We start from the raw sequence: 19083 nt of genomic DNA on the forward strand, positions 1-19083 counted from the left end.
CAGACAGATAACACCACAGTCAGCCTGACATTCGGTGTAACATTCAGATAATGTTCATTCATTCAGATAACGCTCGTTCATTCAGCCTAACATTCAGCCAAACGTTCAGCCCAACGTTCAGCCCAATGTTCAGCCTACTGTTCAGTGTAACATTCAGCGTAACGTTCAGACAGATAACACAGTCAGCCTAACATTCAGGGTAACATTCAGATAATGCTCATCCATTCAGCGTAATGTTCAGATAACGCTCACTTAGTGTAACATTCAGATAACACTCATTCATTCAGCCCAACGTTCAGATAGCACACAGTTAGCGTAATGTTCAGATAACGCTCATTCAGGCTAATGGTAGGATGAAGCAATATATATATATATATTTGGCTACTGCGTGCTACGGATAGTACTACATGGTACGAACCTTGGGCGAAAGAGTGGAAATGTCATGTGCTCACCATGTGGTCATGTTCTGTGTATTTACTTGCATCGCGCGAATGAGGACGGCGGTGCGTTGTGCAGACACAGCGATGTTCGAGGACTGGGACGGTGGACTTGCCTGCCCGTCGACTTAGCGTGCATGCACGGTGTCGCTGCGCATTCCACGCATCTGGCTGAGTCACGCGGATGAGGACGGCGGAGCATTGCGCAGAGTCCGCGGGGTTCGAGGGGACTGAGAGAGCGGCGTTCGAGAGGAGTGGGACAGCGGCGTTCGAGAGGAGTGGGACAGCGGCGTTCGAGGGCAGTCACACGGCGGACTTGCGTGCCTGTTGACCTAGCATGCCCGCGCGCTGTTGTGGCGGTTTCCGCATGTGTGGCTGGGTCCTGCAGACGAGGACAGTCTTGTGCAGAGATGGCGGCATTCGAGGGGAATGGGATGGCAGTGTTCGAGGGGACTCGAACGGCGGACGGTTGACCTAGGGTCCCCGCACGCTGTTGCTCCGCGTTGCGGGTGTGTGGCTGGGTCGCGCGGACGAGGACCAAGGTACGTTGTGCGGAGATCGCGACGTTGGAGGGGAAAGGGACGGCGGGGTTCGAGGGGAGTTGGACGAGGCGTTCGAGGGAACTGAGGTCGCGGCGTTCATGGGGACTGAGATGGCGAAGTTCGAGGGGACTGGGATGGCGAGGTTCGAGGGGACAGGGACGGCGGACGTGCGTGCCGGCCCGTCATTGCTGCGCGTTCCGCGTTGTGTGGCTGGATCGCGCGGACGAAGGCGGCGGTGCGTGGTGTAGAGACGGCGGCGTTCGAGGGGACCGGGACGGCGAGGTTCGAGGGGACAGGGACGGCGGACGTGCGTGCCCGTCGACGCACGATGGCAGGCCATTGTTGCTGCGCATTCCGCGTCTGTGGCTGGCCCGCGCGGACGATGCAGGCTTTGAGTGGAATAGGATGGAGGTATGTGGCTCGGCCTATGCGCCGTCGGGTCGTTGCTCCTCATTCCCTGCGTCGGCGTCGGGTCTTCTAGAGGTGGTTAGCACCGTTAAAAAAACCGAAAACAATTTTTTTACTCACCTTGATGACCCGATCGCTACTGGGTAAACGCGCGCTCAAACGTGTTGCGTTTGAGTGCGCCAGAGACATCGAGCCGCAGGCCAGCGCTCGATGTTTGACGGGAGGTCCGGGGCGCGATCGTTCACCGCAGAGGGCGAACTCGCATCGACGAGGATAGGGCGAGGGTGCTGAGCGGTGACGAGGGCCCTCGTCGGGGGATGGAGGCCGCGAGGAGGGGGCTAAGCGCCGTTGTGGCATCGCGGGTCCGGTGTGACGACCGGGCCCGGTCGTTCACCACAGCGGGCGAACGTGATTCGAGGAGGCTTGGCCGAGGGTGCTGTGAGGTGACGTGGGCCAGCGTCGGGGCCTGGAGACCGCGAGGAGGAAGGTCGGCGCGGTTGTTTCTCCGCGGTGGCTGACGCGACCACTGAGGTGCCGTCGTTCGCCGTGGTCTGCCTGAGCATGTCGAAAAGGGCTGAGGGAGGCTGCGGGGAGATGGGGTGGGGTGGGGTGAGGCTTCAAGGGGCCTCCGCGACCGTGAGGAGGGGGCAGCATGCCGCTGTTGCACCGCGGTGGCTGGCGCGACAACGACGTGGCTGCAAAATGTTAGCACGGTGGGATAGGGACAAAAAGGCATTTTTTTACTTACCTGGTATGTTCTTCGACCTCCGAAAACCAACGTGCCGCCGAACGTTTGCGTTAGACGGCCTGGGGGAGTGCGAGGCGGAGGGTGTAGGCTGGTGTGACGACCGGGGCGCCGTCGTTCATCGTGGTGGGCCTGCGCGTGAAGGAGAGGGTCGACGAATGGTGCAGGCAGGTGGAGCGGGGTGTGGCGAGGCTTCGCGGGGCCTCCGCGACCGCGAGGAGGGGGACTGCACGCCGCTGTTGCACGGCAGTGGCTGACGCGACAACGACGTGGCTGCACAATGTTAGCACCACGAGATAGGGACAGAAGGCTTTTTTCTGGACTCACCTGAAATGCCCTTCAACCTCCGAAAGCAAACGTGCCGCCGAACGGTGCCGTTCGACTGCCTGGGGGAGCGCCAGGTGGAGGGAGGTGTCGCCATGTCTCGGAAAAAACCAGAAAAGACGGCCCAAACAAGCAAGAGAATCGAAAAGAAAAGGAGAGCAACGGCGAGGAGAAGCCTCCTCGCCGTTGTGAAAGGGTGTCGCGGCGGTGAGCCAAGCAGGAGCAGCGCGAAAGCTCTAAGTCCAACTGGCGCTTGTTGGGCGACGGCTTTCCCACGCCCTGCTGGCCCGCGCAAATGCTCGGACTCCCGCCCTCGTTCGCTCGTTCGTTATTGCTCTTAGATCTTACATTATTCTAAACTTTTTAACCCTTACTCTACCCCGATGCTATCCCCCGCGCCCGCTCTCCCGGTAAGTTCACCCGCTACCATTTATTCCCCAATTTGGCAGCTGACCTGCCCGTCTAGGCAATTCCTGCGCGCGTCGATATGGGCACCAGGATATAACGACAAGCACCACATTCGCGTACGACCAGTAAGTCAAATCATGCTTTCCTCAGGTTTCTACACTCATTTACAATGTTTTCCCATCAGAAACATTGCTCGCACGTCGGAGACCGACGCGACCTATGTTCTCCACGGCTTTCCCATGGCGACGCTGACAACCCTCCTCCATGCTCGCGCGTCTTCCTACCATCACCGCCCCTCCTCCGCCCGCGCTAGCATAGCAGACGTCAGACGCGCACCCCTCCCGCTCCCTGTCTGTCGCCCACTATCCTCTGTCTACACTCCCTTCGCGGTCATTGCTCCCTGAGTCTCCGATGATAGGTACGACGTTCGCATAGGACCAGTAAGTCAATTCGTGCTTCCCTCACATTTCTTCACCGATTTACATCATTCTCATTCCATTAGAAACATTGCCTGCACGCTGGACGCCAATGCAGCCCATCGTCGTACGTCTTTCCTATAGTGACGCCGACAATCCTCTATGCTCGCCCATCTGCACACACGCTCGCCCCGTCCTCCCACCAAATATCCGCTCCGCGTCAACCCCCGCTCTGGCCGATTTCCGCAGCCAGTAGACAGCGAGCCCGCACATGTAACATAGCGATCGGTGCGTCCCCCGCCCTTCGCTGACGTCCCACGCAGGACCGTTTTGAATGAAATATATTTTTTGTCGACGCAGGCGGGTCTTTGAGGGGGGCTGTGCGGTGGAGGTCGAGCGTGTCTGGCACGTCCCGTTGATGACTGAGGGCGCTCGGATTGTGTTCGGACGTGTCGTGCTCACTCGACGCGCCTGTGGTGGGTGTAGAGTATGGCGTGCATTCGGAGGATGAGAAGTGGCAGAAATATATTGGTAGTAGCTACGACATATGTACGGGGTGGGCACACATGCAGAGACAGCGGCGCGCTGATGCGTGAAGGCGCGGGGAGTAGTTGCGGATAATGGGAGCGCGTGGTGGGAGCCTTGCGAAGCATAGAGCTCGAGAGGGTGTTCGAGGAGAGGTCCTGGCATACGGACGGTGTGCTACGTTATCTGCGAGGGCGTGCGGGCGCGCTTGCGATAAGCACGGAGGGGGCGGGACGCAGTTGCACTGGGAGAGTGGAGACGATGGTGGTGCGATGGTGGAGCCTGCGCGAGAGGGCGAACGTAGCAGTACGCGCGGAGCTAGTTGTGCTCTACGACGCGCGCGATGACGTGGGCATCTGCCAACGCGAACTCACCTGCGAAGGACGGTCGGCGTGGAGTATTGCGCTCGCGAACGCGTGTGTTGACGTCCGTGCCAGAGCACTCCGAGCAGATAGAGAATCTCGTAACGCGGCGGGTAGATCTCGCACTGGAATAATTAAATATTCCCTCGTACTTACGATATCGCGTCGTCGTCCAAGTTCTCGTCTGCTGACGTCTCCGCGCTGCGAAGATGCCCGTGCCTTCTGCGGGCCAAGCGACCGGCGTGCACACCTCGATGTGTGTGCCCTGCTGCGCGTTGCTGGCTCGTCCATCGGCTGAGTGTCCGCGCGTCCGGGGTAAAAAAAGAATACGGCGATTTGCGCGCGCGCACGTCGAGCACTTTGCAGCGGGCCAGAAACGCGAGCGCTCTACTTAGCGTTCGGGAGGGCGCACGCAAACCTCCTGCATCGGGCAAGCCGGAGAGAAGGGAGAGGGAAGAAAGGTTCGTGCCAGCCCAGGGCAGGAACGAACAACGACGTGGGGGGCGGACGAGCGTACGGCGGAGAGTACGCGCCTTGTGCATGCGGTCAACAGCGAGTCCGCGCACAATTCGAAATGCACTGTGCGGCGGCTACCGCACCTCTCCCGGACGAGTTTCGCGGGCCCATTCTGCTCATTGGAGAGCTGGTTGTGTCGACATGGGCTGAAATGCGTCGATCACGGCTCGGAGGTGGGATATGAGTGCGCCATGCTAGGTCTCGGGGCTGGGTCATGGCTTGAAGGGGGAAAGCATCGAGGGACTGGCAGTGAAAAATACGGACCGCGTGTCGCAAGTATCTTCTGGATGTTTCGACACGAGGGTGTCGTCCGTCGTCTCCGCGAGTGGGAAGCGCCATTCGAGGTGTTTGCTACGCGGACAGTGCGCCCGCAGCGACGAACGCAGGTGCGGAGGAGGCGAGACGTTTCAGCGATGCGAGCACGCGGGCTTGTGCAGAGATGGCGGGGATCCAGGGGAATGGGACGGCGGGGTTCGAGGAGAGTCGGATGGCGGATTTGCGTGCCCGTCGACCTAGCGTGCCCACGCGCTGTTGCAGCGGTTTCCGCGTGTGAGGCTGGGTCGCGCGGACGAAGACAGCGATGTGTTGTGTGGACTTGGACGGCGGACGAGCGTGCCTGTCGACCTAGTGTGACGGCCCGTTGTTGCTGCGCGTTCCGCGTGTGTGGCTGGATCGCGTGGACGAGGGCGGCGGTGCATCGCGCAGAGACGGCCACGTTCGAGGGGACAGGGACGGCGGCGTTCGAGGGGACAGGAACGGCGGACGTGGGTGCCCGTCGACGCACGATCCCGGGCCGTCGTTGCTGCGCGTTCCGCATGTATGGCTGGATCGCGTGGACGAGGGCGGCGGTGCGTGGTGCACAGACGACGACGTTCGAGGGGACTGGGATGGCGGCGTTCGAGGGGACTCGGACGGCGGACGTGCATGCCCGTCGACGCACTATCCAGGGCCATTGTTGCTGCGCGTTCCGCGTTGTGTGGCTGGCCCGCGCGGACGAGGACGGCGGGCTTCGAGTGGAATGGGATGGAGGTGTGTGGCTGTCGACCTACGCGCCGGCGGGTGGTCACTCCGCGTTCCCTGCATCAGCGTCGGATTTTCTAGAGGTCGTTAGCACCGTTAAAAAAACCGAAAACAAATATTTTTTACTCACCTATATCGCCCGAACACTGCTGGGCGAACGCGCGCTCAAACGCGTTGCGTTTGAGTGCGCCAGAGACATCGAGTCTACCGGCCGGCGCTCGATGTTCGACGGGAGGTCCGGGGCGCGGTCGCTCGGTGCAGACGGTGAACGAGAGTCGAGGAGGATTCGCTGAGGATGCTGGAAAGTGACGCGGGCCAGCGTCGGGCATTGGAGACCGCGAGGAGGGAGGTCAGTGCAGTCCTTGCACTGCGGCGGTTGGCGTGACGACCGGGGCTCGGTCGTTCACCACAGCGGGCGAACGCGAGTTGAGGAGGATTCGGTGACGGTGCTGGAAGGTGACGCGGGCCAGCGTCGGGGCCTGCAGACCGTGAGGAGGAAGTTCGGCGCGGTCGTTGCACCGTGATGGCCCGCGTCACGATCAGGGCGCGATCTTTCACCGCAGACGGCGAACGCGGGTCGAGGAAGGTCGGGTGACGGTGCTGGGAGGTGACGCCAGCTTTCGCCGGTGGCTGGAGACCGCCAGGAGGGACCTGGGCGCCGTTGTGGCACCGCGGTCGGCGCGATGACTGCTGTGCCGTCGTTCGCTGTGGTGGGCCAGCGCGCGTCGAAGAGGGTTGAGGGATGGTGCGGGGAGGTGGTGAGAGGCTGCGCGGAGCCTCGCGGGGCCTTGGGGACCGCGTGGTCGGGGCTGCACGCCGTCGTCGCACCATGATGGCCGGTACGACAACGCGGGCGGCGTCGTTCGCCACCGTGGGCCTGCGTGTGTCGGGGAGGGTGCAGGGACGACGGGCAGAGGTGGGCCGGGCCTTCGCGGAGCCATGCAGATCGTGGGCTGGGGGGGTTCGCGCCGTCGTCGCACCGCGGTAGCCAGTGTGGCGACGCAGGTGGCGTCGTTCGCCGCCGTGGGCCTGCGCGCATCGCGGAGGGTCAGGAGAGGGTGCGGGGAATGGGCGGGGAGGGGTGGTGGGCCTGCGAGGGGTCTCTGCGACCGCGGGGGGGTGCAGCGCGCTGCTATTGCACCGCGGTGGCCGGAGCGACAACGATGCGGCTGCAAAAGGTTAGCACGGTGCGATAGATACAAAAGTTTTTTTGTTTACTCACCTGGACCGCGCTCTTCGACCTCCGCGAACAGATGGGGACCTTGGGGACCACGAGGTGGCGGCCGTTCCACCGCGGTGGCCGGTGCGACGACGAGGGGACTGCGAAAAGTTAGCACGGCAGTATATAGATATAAAAAGCATTTTTTGAACTTACCTCGGGTGCCCTTGAACCTCCGAGAACGAACGCGCCGCCGAACGTTTGCGTTCGACGGCGTGGGGCAGCGCGAGGTGGAAGGTGGAGGGTGCAGGTGTCGCCGAGAACGCGGTGCCGACGCGCCGCGTTCGAGAGCAAACCGGAACGGGCGAGGGACAGAAGCAGGAGAAGAATAAATAAAAGCAGAGCAACGCCGAGGAGAGCCTCCTCGGCGTTGTGGAAGGGTGTCGCGGCGGTGAGCCAAGCAGGAGGAGCGCGAAGCTAAGTCCAACCGGCGCTTGTTGGGCGGCGGCTTTCCCACGCCCCGCAGGCCGTTATGCTTAATCGCGAGGCCGCTACGCTGAGGGGCGGCGCTTAGTCGGGGCCGTTATGCTTAGTCGCGGGGCCGTTATGCTTATTAACGGGGCCGTTATGCTTAGTAGCGGGGCCGTTATGCTTATTAGCGGGCCAGTGACGGCAGTAGAAGCGGCATTAGTAGCAGTTTCCGCCTGTGTAAGCTCCGCGCCGCCCTCATTTTCCTCCAGCACTTCAGGTTCGGTAGGGTCAATGTATATGTCCAATAACGAGGAAAATAGCGATCGCAGAGGCGACGCAAACGACGGGTGTGAGTGTAAGGATCAGACGGACCATAACACACACAAAGTAGCTGGCGACAACGGCATAGATGATCACGAAGACATGCTCGTCACGGAGCTCACGGAAACACAATACGTCGGGGCTTGGAGACCGCGAGAAGGGAGGTCGGCGTGGTCGTTGGATCGCGGCGGCCGGCGTGAGGACCGCAGTGCTGTCGCTCGCTGCAGAGGGCCTCTGCAGGTCGAGGGGTCGACGGATGGTGCTGGGAGGTGATGCGAGCCAGCGTCGAGCCTCCGCAGGTCGAGGAGGGTCGGGGGATGGTGCTGGGAGGTGACGCGGGCCAGCGTCGGGGTCTGGAGACCGCGAGGAGGGAGCCGGGAGCAGTCGTTGCAGCACCGTGGCCGACGCGATGACAACTACACTATAGGAGATTAGCATGGATAAAAACAAATAATGTGTGTCTGTTTGACTCACCTGGGCTCTCTGCAACCTTCCAGAATGAACGCGCGGTCGAACGTTTCCGTTCGACGGTGCAGGAGACCGCGATCCTCAGGTTCGCCCTCCCAAAGGCGAATGTGTGTTAACGAGGGTAGGAGGTGGATGCGAGGGGGTGTCGTAGGCGTTCGTCGGGCCTTAGGAACCCCCAGGAGGTCGCGAGGAGGGGGCGGGATGGCTTCATCGCACTGCGCTGGCCGGTGCGACGATCAGGGCACCGCCGTTCGCCCCTGAGGTCTTGCATGCATCGAGGAGGCTCGAAGGAGAGTGCAGGGAGGTGGAATGGGGTTTCGCGGGGCCTCGCGAGGCCTTGGCAACAGCAAAGAGGGAGCTGCGAGCCGCTGTTGCATTGTGGTGGCCCGCGCGACGACAACTACGCTGTAAAAGATTAGCACGACTGAAAACAAACAAGAAGAGTTTGTTTGGCTCACCTGGGCCCTCTCGAACCCTCCTGAATGAATGCGGGGTGAAGCGTTTCCGTTCGATGGCGCAGGGGACCGCGAGCCTCAGGCTGAGGTAGAGATCGAGGTGTCGCCACGAAAACGCGTCGCCGACGCGTCGAGTTCGACCAGAAACCAGGTATGCAGACAGGAACAAGTTGCCTACGACCCGTTGTACGGTTCGCAGGCCGTTTCGAGCCCCCTCGATGGGTGAATGGAAGAGTATGGAGTGTGGGTCAGCTTACCTGGTGCGCGCCCGCCCACTTCCCTCGCCTGTATCTTCACAACGACTCGGCCATTCTCCCCGAGCGTGGTGGCACCTTGAACGCAAGACCTGCACCTACCAGACGTTACCGCGTTCGAGGGATTTGAGTGTGCGCAACGTCAGAAACGAAGGGAGAGAACTCACCAAGGGCGCGCCGGCGCGCACCCCGCCACTTCGCCCGGCTGTATCGTCGACCAAACTCCTGAACCCCTCCCGAAATCGGTAGTATCTTGAAGCCAGACGGCCAAGCTATCGGACGATATACAATATGAGGCCAGGGGTAGAGTGTGAGGACGAGAAAAAATCGAGGAGTCGAAGACGCGCGAGGTGGGAAAGTCGGCTGATTGCCGCCGGTGGCCACGGCGACCCAGATCTCCGTCGAACTGTATCTTCGGGTAGTTGGTAGATTCGATGTCGGGCGATCTTTTGAGATAGCCGAGGGACCGAAACGAGGGAGGAAGGAAGGGATACAGGGGCGGAAAGTCGGGCGGCCTAACGTAGCGTTAGGCCTGCGGCCTATAGATAGGCAGCAACACTAGTCTCCCATTTAAAGGCAGTTGTAGCCACTCTGCTTCAACCTTCGTGCCTCGGATATCCGTGTCTGACGTCTGCCTTATCTATAGTGATTGCCGATCCGGCACATCATGTGCTTCCACGACGCGTCCGTAAATCGCGTCGAGCGCGTCGCGTTTCTGTCCCTTCAATATCCCCCTTCACCTGTTCTGCCACCGTATGTCACCCCGACGTGCATGTATATGAGTTAACACTTTTTCTGTGTTCGCGGCTATGTTGTATGCTCTATGGTAGTCCAAGCAGCCTGAGATTTCTTGTGATTAGTCTCCTACACAAAAATCTCTACACCTTCTCTATCACCACACCACCGCGCATGCCAGGTGGGGAGAATGCAGTGAAGAATAACCGCGGAAAGTCTTCAGCGGGTATAAGGTACATCACGTGATATCACCAAAATTTGCGACTCAGTGTTATCAAACACTAGTAAAATTACAGCTCCGTCTAAATTGTCCGACCCCTCGACAAGGAGGCGTGTCAGAACCTAGATTAAGCAACACTAGCTTAGCATCGAGAGCCTGCCCCTGTTTAAATGGACAACGTACATCGGGTACCTCCACGTGAGATATGCAGTCTAGTTGATTCATGGTGGTTGTCATATTTTGATTTTGTCCCGCCGGAAACGTCAAAGGATTAATTAATGTGCACCCGCTCGTGAATACACAGGCTGTCCGCATCGCGAATCGCGAATAGGGGCCTTTCAAACCCACGTGGTTCCTCGTTACCCTACCATAGTGGTACTACTATCGTAAGGGTGGAGTTACCGAATTCTGAGCGCTCGTGGTGGCAAAATCAGTATTTACCTTCGCATTCAGCACTCCCTCAACCCTTCAACTTTTGGCTTGGTGGAACACATAGTCTAGTGTATATTACCGTACTGTGATTTTCTCGGATTTCTTTGTAGCATGTGGAAGCCCTGACGGCAGTGTTGCCGATTTTTTGGATTTCGCAACGCCCCCCACGTGATAGTAGTGTAACCGAGATCGAGTCCGAATCGCGCACTACGGTTCGAACTTTGGCGCTGTCGAAATCGTTTGCCGTTTCTTTCTACGATTTTGCTCATGCTAAGTGGGCGCATGCCATGCAGGAACTGTCGGCGTGTGTAAACCTGTGTATTCACGGGTGGGCTCATGTAAAGTTCTTCGCGGCGCGTGTGTAAACTTCTGAGTAGTCGAATGCAGGATTCCCCACCTTTCTTTGTGCTCTTATGTATCTGTGATGCTTTTCAACACGCTGGTCAGCTTGCTTCTGCGTTACTTCTTTGGTTTCTCGTGGCGTTCTCTGCGTTCTCTCCGATTGTCTTTATCGCCTACTATTGTTTCTGGCATGGAGTCATCTTCTACGCCAAGTTGGATTATGGATGTGTCGAACGGAGCCGTCTTCCTCCCTTTGCTCGTGCAGGTTGGTATCTGAAGAGGTTGACAAACCCAAACATGCGATATACTTTCCCGTCCACAAACATGCACGAAGAGGCATGATGTAGTGATGCCGAGGGGCCGCATTCAAACAGCTGGTTGTAGAAGCGCTCGGTACGTGGTTATCTAGTTTTGTCATCGAGCGCGGGCTTACCTTGACTTTGTTCCATCGCAGATCTCAGTTCCTGGAAATGCCCCCGATTCTGTCGCCCTACTACAAATCACAATTTCCACCGGGGATACCTGAGACATGATCGGTGTTCGTACAACGGCATGGGGCAGGGACGTACGTGCTCACCTGCAAAGGATTATGACCAAAGGACGAACTATATTTCGTTCTGTGGGATCGTGAGTTCACCACGCTAGCAAACGGTCTCGGACTCTGCTGCAGGCGCCTTGGCGAGCTTGGAAGAGCAACGCGACGTCAGGGCCAACCTGCACTTGGCCACTGTCAGACTAGGAGAACCACTAAAGTTAAAATAAACAAAGGTATCTATGATTTTGAACATGCTCGGCGCCTCCACTTGAGCCACTGCCTATCCGAGTCCTCCTCAAAGGTACACCTCCGATACAGAATCTTCTCCCGCACGCCAATCTTGCCTTTCTTGAGGTCATCCTATTTCTCCAGAAGGTTCTCAAGGCCCATGCACGTTCCCAGCGCACCTGATCCCGACGGCACCATCCGTACAGTCGAGCAGTCGAGCGCATGCTCCGCGTCGTCCGCTCCCAACGTTCGCTACTAGTACCGTCGGCCGCTACAGCAGCAGCGGTCGACGTCTCCCTCGAAATCAACGCCCCAATCCTCCTCCGCGCAACCGCACGCGCGATGGCAGTCATCGAGGAAAGTTGCCCCTGCGTAAGTGTACCGCAGGTAGCTGAGCTGAGACTCTCGCGCGGCCGACTTTGACTCTGGCCGTCTACGCTCACCGAACGTACGGTGTCCGTTATTCTCTATCCTCTACCTGTTTCTTCTTACCTGCTGCTCGATTCTTCTCTCTCTTCTTTTCTCTCTCCTCTGCCCATCGGTCATGAATCGGACGATCGCATTGAGCGGTCGGCATTATAAGGTGAGTTGAAGATCTATTGAGTCAGTACGCCCTTAATTCGCTGTGCAGACAATGTCGAACGTCATGAATCCCAAGGCCCACGGATCCGTCCCTTGGCGCGGCTTTACAGAGGTATATCTGTTTTTGAGCGCGTTGTGTGTTGCGTCTAGCCTGATGATTTCGCAGGCGATGAAAAATATCGGATTTAAAATGACAGCTACTAAAGGATCCGTGATTAACTTCTGCCCTCCGAAGACGATGCCGGGGCGCGCCTTCTGTTGGCACAAGGTAATGTTTCTTAGTATCCAGAATGGCTTGAGATTGCTAACATAGTACAGCCACACTCTTCGCACCTCAGGCCGGACCATGTTCGGATGTGAGTTTTCTCCTGACCTCGCCAGAGCTAGCTAACGTGTTTTCAGTTTACGAGGCGACCTCTCGATGCTGTACGGTTGGAGGCTCGAGACGTTTGTGAGGAAGTAAAGTAGAGCGCTACGTTTATAGAAAACTTCGCGAATTGAAAATAGCCATGCGCGCGCATGATTGAGAATAAATTGACTGTGTAGATCTCCGTAATTCTTTCACAGATGGGCTACCTACTATCGTCGACCCTGTAAGTGCAAAGTGGCCTAGTAGTGCAAGATGCCATCTCCCGAGAATTCTACTCTACCAAAATTCACGAAAAAAATATGTAGTAGCTACAATTATCCCTAGAATTTTAGGCATACAACTTGAGTGCAAACTCCCTTGAGGAATAGTATGTGCTCTGCGACTTGCAAGAGGGACGTGCTTTAGGCGTGACAATGAAGCGCTGGAGTTTGAACTCCGACTAGGGGGCAGACAAGGCAATGGCATGTCGGCACAGGTGACGATCTGTGACCGATTGGGCGCTCTTCCTTGCAAATGACTCTCTTCGTCGCGCTCGCTCTCAAGATGATACAACATGAAGAAAAAAATGCAACAGGTGTTGAAGACATACTTTATATGTTAGAGATTATGTAGGAAAAATTTTGGGGTGAAACGGGCTCGGTCTGAATGCATGGTGACAGAAGTGCAAGACACCTTGCACTACCGGGTCAATGATAGTAGTGGCTACCTTTGTAGATTAAGCCGGCTGTATCTAGATTACGAGATCCGATCACTGTACGCGAATCGCGGCCGGCACACCTCGACGCGCGCCACTGCAGGCCCTGCTGAGTTTCCTCCATCACAGGCAACGGTGGCTCAGGGGCCATTTGTGGTCGCCGGACATATGCCTGAGGGCGGATAATGTCGTCCGCGTCCTGCATGCGCAGCATTCGCGCCTCGCACACCTCCTTGTGCTGCCGTTGCACGACAACGTGGGGCGCGATGTGCTCGAACGCCTCTGCGACGCCCTCCCCCGTCTTGGCGGACGCGAAGAACAGCTTTGGGCGGTGCTCTCGCGGTGGAGGTGGCGTGCACGACGTGGGTGGGGGGCCAGAGAGAGGCGTTGTTGGGCACTCACGAATATATACACAGACTGTCAACATTATTCGCGATTCGCGATGCGGGGCTTTTCAGATTCACGTGGTCCTCGTTATCGTGTGTTCCTGTCACGACGCGCATGAGTTGCGTTCGAATGTGATTCGCGCTGCACATTAATTAATGAGATTTGCGCTCCGTTTCGCAGCAGCGGATTCGAGGTGCGATTCCTGTCACGCGGATTCGTGCGATTCCTGTCACGCGGATTCGAAATGTGATTCCCGTTATGCGGATTCAGGAAAAAATTCCTGTTACGCGGATTCAGGAAAAGATTCTCGTCACGCAATTCGGGAAAAGATTCCTGTGAGACGATTCGCCAGGCGATTCCTGTCACGCGATTCGCAACGCGATTCTGGTCACGCATGTCACGGAGCAGAACATGTTTCATTTCCCTCCAATGGATGACGCATGTTCAAGCGGCATGCCTTTAGTATGTATCATACATGTACTGCAGATGTTCTTGGTGCACAGGACATCTTGTACGTTTGGAGTAGGAGCACTTAACATCTCCTCACAATGTTCTGAAGATTAACGGCGGCCAGAAATGTAACGTGTTTGGCCGTGGGAAATCCTCATTATACGGAGCATATCCTGCCGAGAGACAAGCCCAGAATATAGGAGTGAAATGATAAATGTTCCAGAATGAAAAATGCAGCAAGTCTGCAGGATGTTCTCCAACGAGACATTGCGTAAGACATATTATATGTTCCAGAACGATATATGCAACGTGTCTCCAGCGTGCTCTCCCATGGAACATTGTGCGAGACATATTGGATGTTCCTTACCATGTTCGGAAAATGTGACATATCCAAAAACGTAATCTGTTCCTTGGATGTTCAGACACTGTTCCGCGTCAGAACATCCGCTTTTGCCCCCAGTGAGGGTTGGGGTTGCCCGCTCTCAGCGACCCTACGGCCGGCCTAGGGGGCCTCATAGCATTCTGTATGCGGTCTAGAGTGGTCTGTAGTGCTCTGTATGCGTTCTGTAGCATTCTGTATGCAGCCTATAGCATTCTGTATGCGATCTACAGTGGCCTACAGTACTCTGTATGCGGTCTACAGTTATCTGTATGCGGCCTACAGTCACCCCGGGTCACCTCCGACACCTCGGTCACCCGGTCACCTGGTCACCCGGTCACCTTCGACACCTCGAACACCTGGTCACCCGGTCACCCTCGACACCTCGAACACCTCGGGTGACTCCATAAAAGGAAGGTGACTTGCTATATATGGGTGACACCCGACACCTGAAACGATACATCTGTTTTTGTGATAAGTACTGTAGGTTCCGGTGGCTAGTTGTCGAGATATGGGAACATCTTCATTTACAGTGCAAACTGCGCGAAACGCGCGAAATCCGCGCGACCGCCAACTTTACTGCAAATGGCAATAAAAAGGAACGAAAAATCGCTTGGCATAAATGGCATCAAGTCGACACCGCGCCTACACATGGGAATCACCCGTCTCCGGAGCGTCAAGAGACGCAAGACACCCTATCTCTCTCGCTATGACCTTCTTCCGCTCCTCGTCTGTGTTCCGCTCTGGGAAATTGAGCCCGTAGGCCTGCACGTAGGCCGTAGACTGCTCGGGAGTGAGCTCTCTGAGCGCAGTTACCGAAAGCAGAGCAGGCAAGTGGTGCTAACGAGTATCAGGGACGGTAAGCAAATGATGGTTAAGGTTATGCTTACAGGTGCGGCCGTGGGGAGGGTACCATCGGGAAGAGGGATAATGTAAAAGGGTTCAGTGTTCTCACCATCGAACAAGAGCGCGTTGCGTGACTAACATAGGATATTGTCAGCTGCCATAAACCGCGAGCGGGTGCATATACACACCGAGAACATCAACCTCTCAAGGATAGTCAGCCGCTGGTGGACAGGGAGCAAAGCTGCGTGTATCGCAGCTGCTACCGAGGTAGGAGTAAGTTCTGGGCGCAAGTGTCAATGCCATGCTCGAAAACAGAGGGACTGTGATGACACTCACCCGCTGGTTGTAACATCGCGACTTGAGCCGATGTAGGAAGAGTCTACTGGAACGTCGCCTGCTTGCGAATGACCAGGTGAAGAACTTCGTATTGACGAACGCAAATATAAGAGAGAAGACGTAGTTTGATCAAGAAATCGCCTCGGAGACGTTAAGGACGATTTGGTGAAGATCTAACAATCTAGATGTCGATGGGGAGCAAAGTGCGACGTTACGAGCGGCAGGTATAGTTCGCAGAAGAGTTACTTTCACGCCAGCTCGTTCTTGTTTTACCAGAGGATTTGGTGGCTGACCATCAGAATCGTCGATTTCAAAATTGCTTCTGCAGGCTGCCTCTATTTCTGACTGGAGCTGCGAGTCGAAACCAAGCGCGTAGGTCTAATTGAGGTTCTCACGAGTTAGCAGTTAAAGGTAGTAGATGAACGAATCGAAAGCAATGACGCGTACGGCTTCTATTCACGCATCTTGTAGGACTGAGCATTGTCCCCACTTTGACTGGAAGTTTGGCCTTGAACTCTTATTTACGCCTTCAATAGCGGGGCATCTGCTCGTGTTTCTTCCCTACCGTCGAGGTGAAATAGTCCCTCGACAAGTGCGGTGGCACGAAACAACTGCTGAACAGACGCGATTGGTATCAAGCTGGTGACCGCCAAAGCACGTAGTACACTTCTATTGAAATCCGGATACAACAAGCGGCCATGGACATATTCCTTTCTTTCGATGATTCAAGTTCCGCGTAATCCTTCCAGTTTAACGTTCACTCACTCAGTCAATCCGTCGTTAGAAGTCGTCATCACCCTCGCCCTCTTCAATCCAATCCACATTCTCCAGCGCCGCCTCGCCTTCGCTATACAGCTTGTCCAAGCCAGTCAGCGCCTCTAGATACCCCTGCTCATTGAACGCCTGGAGCAGCATCTCGAACCCATGCGTCTCGTACGCTTTCAAGACCTACATTATTCCACCATCAGTCAGGCGCAAGATGAGTGGAGGGTAGGTATGATACTCACAATCTCACTGCAGCCTGTGCACCGGTCGTACGCGGCACCGACGATGGGCATGTTTCGGAACTGTGCGAGGAAGCCACGTAGCTGGTGCGGAACTTGTCCCAGCACGCTCTCAGATATAGGTGCGCTATCGGTGCCACTTGTTGGCGAAGGGGCGGGGGCGTTCACGCTACAGGAAAAACATAGAAAATGAATGCTCAGCGTTAAACAGGCATTTCAGAATGCATCAATATGAGAGGGTTTTGCGCACCCGTCCGGATGTTGGATCAAAGACACTAGCAATTCTACTGCAGTCGATGCTGCGATAGAGGCTAGGCCCGGCCGCGTCACTGTGCACATCTGGTCGAGGGTTCTGTCGGTCAACGACTGAGTAACGTAGCGTCATCAGACACATTGCATTAAAGAATGGAAAGTATTCCTTACATCCGCTGGGGCGACGATGTCGTTGCAATAATAACAGCCGAGCCGCTTGCCTGTAGACAGCGTCGCGCGCGCACCGTGGCGCATGACGAGGAAGGTGTCGAATCCCAGGGCAGCGTTCATTACGATCTAACGAGGAGGGTCAGCAGCAGTACCCTTTGCTTGAGATACAGAGGACGTACCTTGCCCTTTGCCGCGCCGATGACGGTCGGCAGCCAGCGGCTCTCTCGCGAGTCCATGAGGAGGAACACGACGTCGTGCTCGTCTATGAGTTTCTCGAGCGTCTCCACGTCTTGCTTTGCCTGAGCCACCGACGCAGGCGGGATGGGGTGCCCGGGCATAGGTATACTCAGGTTATGGCCTGACGAATTCTATCGTTCAAGTGAATTGAGAGGATTGATCCAGAAACTGAAAGAAGACGTACGACGCCGGGAAAGATCTTCTTCAGCCGTTCAGCGGCGCACGCGGCTTTGGGCTTCCCACCGTGTAAACAATCTTCGAACTCGAAGAGTGGCTGCCGTACGGGGTTGGAGAATGAGACGCGCGCGGAGTCGACGAACGTGATCGTGCGGACGCCCCAGCCCTGTGGCGGCCGTTCTCGGTTATATTGAAGCGGTAGTACAAAAATGTGCTCACCATGAGTGTCCGTGCGACGTAACAGCCGAGAGTGCCAGCGCCGAGAAGCAAACTCTTGGTATTTGCGACCTTCTCGAGGTCCAGCGACGGGAGGATGCGCCAGCGCATGAGCTTCAAATTCAGGTCCACCGCCTGGCCCGCAAGTCTGACAGGCTGGTAAATGCCAGAGTTCGGATAGCGAAGAAATTGCTACACACTTTGTCGGATCCATCATCGGCGCCAAGTCTGCCATGCGCGGCCCTAGCTTTCCCAGTAGATTCTTCTCCCAGCCAACCGCAGTGGGTTTCTCCGCGGAAGCGTTAATTCTGGCACCTGAGCCAAGCCTGAGTACGCCAAACCGGCTCCTCCATCGTGGGCCTGCGCCTTCATGTGGTGGAGGGACCTCGGCGTCGCGCCAGCAAAGCACGCGCACGCCAGACGCAGTGGACGGGTGCAACGCGTGGAGGTAAGCGAGCAGGTTGCGGAGGGGCCAGCCGGGATTTGACGGCTGGGCAGAAGGGTCAAGGAAGGCCACTGTACGCTGGAGCGGATGACTTGACGTGAATCTTTGGGGAGTCTGCATGGAAGTGCTTTACTCACACGATCTGCGGGGACGTTGGCGAAGAACGTGTCGTATTCTTCGATTGGGGCAATTTCGGGGTTCCCCGATGTTGTGCGTAGGAGGAAGAATGCGCGAGGAGACGCGTGAAAGAGGCTCTGGACGACAGCTAGCTGTGAAATGTGTCAGCACATTTATCTAATGCAATAACCCACTAAAATAAACGTACCGACGTGTCGTCAAATTCCTCCTCAGCTGGTTGCCAATCGCGCTCGATTTCCCACGCGGGCTTCGCAACAAAGGCAGGGAATGCAAACCAGTAGTAATATTTGTACTTCTTGAGGTCGGCAAAAGTAATAAGAATAAAACGAGAGAGCTGGGCAGTCGAGCGGTCTACAAAAATGCTCTCCCATATCTAACGGTGATGTAAGAGTTCTGGCCCAGGATCGAAAGGACAAGACGTACCTCCTCTGCCACTTGATTGAAGAGAGCGGTTTTATCAGCGGCCTTGAACTCTTCTATGGTATTATAGTTCTTGAAGAGACCCGAAACAGAGACGGAGTTGTGCGGAAGCCTGGATCACCTTCTCGATTTCGCATGATCATTGGTGAAGGCTCAAGAAAACTCACTGTTCAACCTGCGTGAAGGCCTCTCCGCTAACGCTCAAGTTGCAAGCAAGGGCAATCTCCTTCCCTGACTCACGATCCTTGACTGCGCGTCCTGGTGAGTACGACGCTGAAAGCGGAATGGCGTCGTCGGAGAGCTTGAGGACGTCAATTTTGAGGTCGGTGAGTGCGTGCCAGAATGCAGGTTGCACGAGGGATGAGAATGGGGTAAATTGAACGACGGGCATGACGACGCCGAGGTATTGCTGGTTGACGACGTCGAGAGCGGACGACGATGCTTCACGCGAGGCAACCTGGAGGCACTGACCAAGAATCGGTGACTGTCCGGATTTGGAACACATTGAACGCGTCTGTGGCGGAACTTGCTCTCTTCCTCCATCCACTACCCTTAAAGTGTCCATGCCAGGAAAACCTCCAGCACTCGCCCCAGATATTGTACGCCGTATATTACGCCAGGTGCGATTCTATTGGTCTCCTCTAACCAAGTTGATT

General features: G+C 56.5%; 9 protein-coding genes across 9 annotated transcripts; 2 read left to right on the forward strand and 7 right to left on the reverse strand.

The window, feature by feature from the left end:
* Window positions 1-911: 911 nt before the first annotated feature.
* Window positions 912-1319, reverse strand: SCP_1700010 (hypothetical protein; the record flags this gene model as incomplete). The annotated part of the gene is made up of 1 exon (XM_027764789.1): window positions 912-1319. One exon carries the CDS (start codon window positions 1317-1319, stop codon window positions 912-914), a length of 408 nt encoding a protein of 135 aa, XP_027620590.1.
* Window positions 1320-1725: 406 nt separating this feature from the next.
* On the reverse strand, window positions 1726-1950 carry SCP_1700020 (hypothetical protein; the record flags this gene model as incomplete). Its single annotated transcript, XM_027764790.1, has 1 exon — window positions 1726-1950. One exon carries the CDS (start codon window positions 1948-1950, stop codon window positions 1726-1728), a length of 225 nt encoding a protein of 74 aa, XP_027620591.1.
* A 300-nt stretch (window positions 1951-2250) lies between these two features.
* Window positions 2251-2553, reverse strand: SCP_1700030 (hypothetical protein; the record flags this gene model as incomplete). The annotated part of the gene is made up of 2 exons (XM_027764791.1): window positions 2251-2405; window positions 2460-2553. The coding sequence occupies 2 exons, from the start codon at window positions 2551-2553 to the stop codon at window positions 2251-2253; spliced, it is 249 nt and encodes an 82-aa protein (XP_027620592.1).
* Window positions 2554-5907: 3354 nt separating this feature from the next.
* On the reverse strand, window positions 5908-7550 carry SCP_1700040 (hypothetical protein; the record flags this gene model as incomplete). The annotated part of the gene is made up of 4 exons (XM_027764792.1): window positions 5908-6872; window positions 6926-7023; window positions 7079-7339; window positions 7534-7550. The coding sequence occupies 4 exons, from the start codon at window positions 7548-7550 to the stop codon at window positions 5908-5910; spliced, it is 1341 nt and encodes a 446-aa protein (XP_027620593.1).
* Window positions 7551-7621: 71 nt separating this feature from the next.
* SCP_1700050 (hypothetical protein) lies at window positions 7622-8092 on the reverse strand (the record flags this gene model as incomplete). The annotated part of the gene is made up of 1 exon (XM_027764793.1): window positions 7622-8092. The coding sequence occupies one exon, from the start codon at window positions 8090-8092 to the stop codon at window positions 7622-7624; it is 471 nt and encodes a 156-aa protein (XP_027620594.1).
* A 3775-nt stretch (window positions 8093-11867) lies between these two features.
* On the forward strand, window positions 11868-12368 carry SCP_1700060 (hypothetical protein; the record flags this gene model as incomplete). The annotated part of the gene is made up of 5 exons (XM_027764794.1): window positions 11868-11906; window positions 11955-12017; window positions 12072-12173; window positions 12224-12261; window positions 12308-12368. 5 exons carry the CDS (start codon window positions 11868-11870, stop codon window positions 12366-12368), a joined length of 303 nt encoding a protein of 100 aa, XP_027620595.1.
* A 593-nt stretch (window positions 12369-12961) lies between these two features.
* SCP_1700070 (hypothetical protein) lies at window positions 12962-13396 on the reverse strand (the record flags this gene model as incomplete). The annotated part of the gene is made up of 1 exon (XM_027764795.1): window positions 12962-13396. The coding sequence occupies one exon, from the start codon at window positions 13394-13396 to the stop codon at window positions 12962-12964; it is 435 nt and encodes a 144-aa protein (XP_027620596.1).
* Window positions 13397-14770: 1374 nt separating this feature from the next.
* On the forward strand, window positions 14771-15116 carry SCP_1700080 (hypothetical protein; the record flags this gene model as incomplete). The annotated part of the gene is made up of 2 exons (XM_027764796.1): window positions 14771-15015; window positions 15065-15116. 2 exons carry the CDS (start codon window positions 14771-14773, stop codon window positions 15114-15116), a joined length of 297 nt encoding a protein of 98 aa, XP_027620597.1.
* Window positions 15117-16147: 1031 nt separating this feature from the next.
* On the reverse strand, window positions 16148-18932 carry SCP_1700090 (Ubiquitin-like modifier-activating enzyme ATG7; the record flags this gene model as incomplete). Its single annotated transcript, XM_027764797.1, has 12 exons — window positions 16148-16315; window positions 16375-16540; window positions 16622-16737; window positions 16795-16920; window positions 16974-17162; window positions 17216-17374; window positions 17428-17572; window positions 17625-17947; window positions 18007-18138; window positions 18195-18380; window positions 18431-18539; window positions 18595-18932. The coding sequence occupies 12 exons, from the start codon at window positions 18930-18932 to the stop codon at window positions 16148-16150; spliced, it is 2157 nt and encodes a 718-aa protein (XP_027620598.1).
* Window positions 18933-19083: the final 151 nt, after the last annotated feature.

Source organism: Sparassis crispa (genome assembly GCF_003851025.1).
Source record: "Sparassis crispa DNA, contig_000016F, whole genome shotgun sequence".
NCBI classification, from domain to species: domain Eukaryota; kingdom Fungi; phylum Basidiomycota; class Agaricomycetes; order Polyporales; family Sparassidaceae; genus Sparassis; species Sparassis crispa.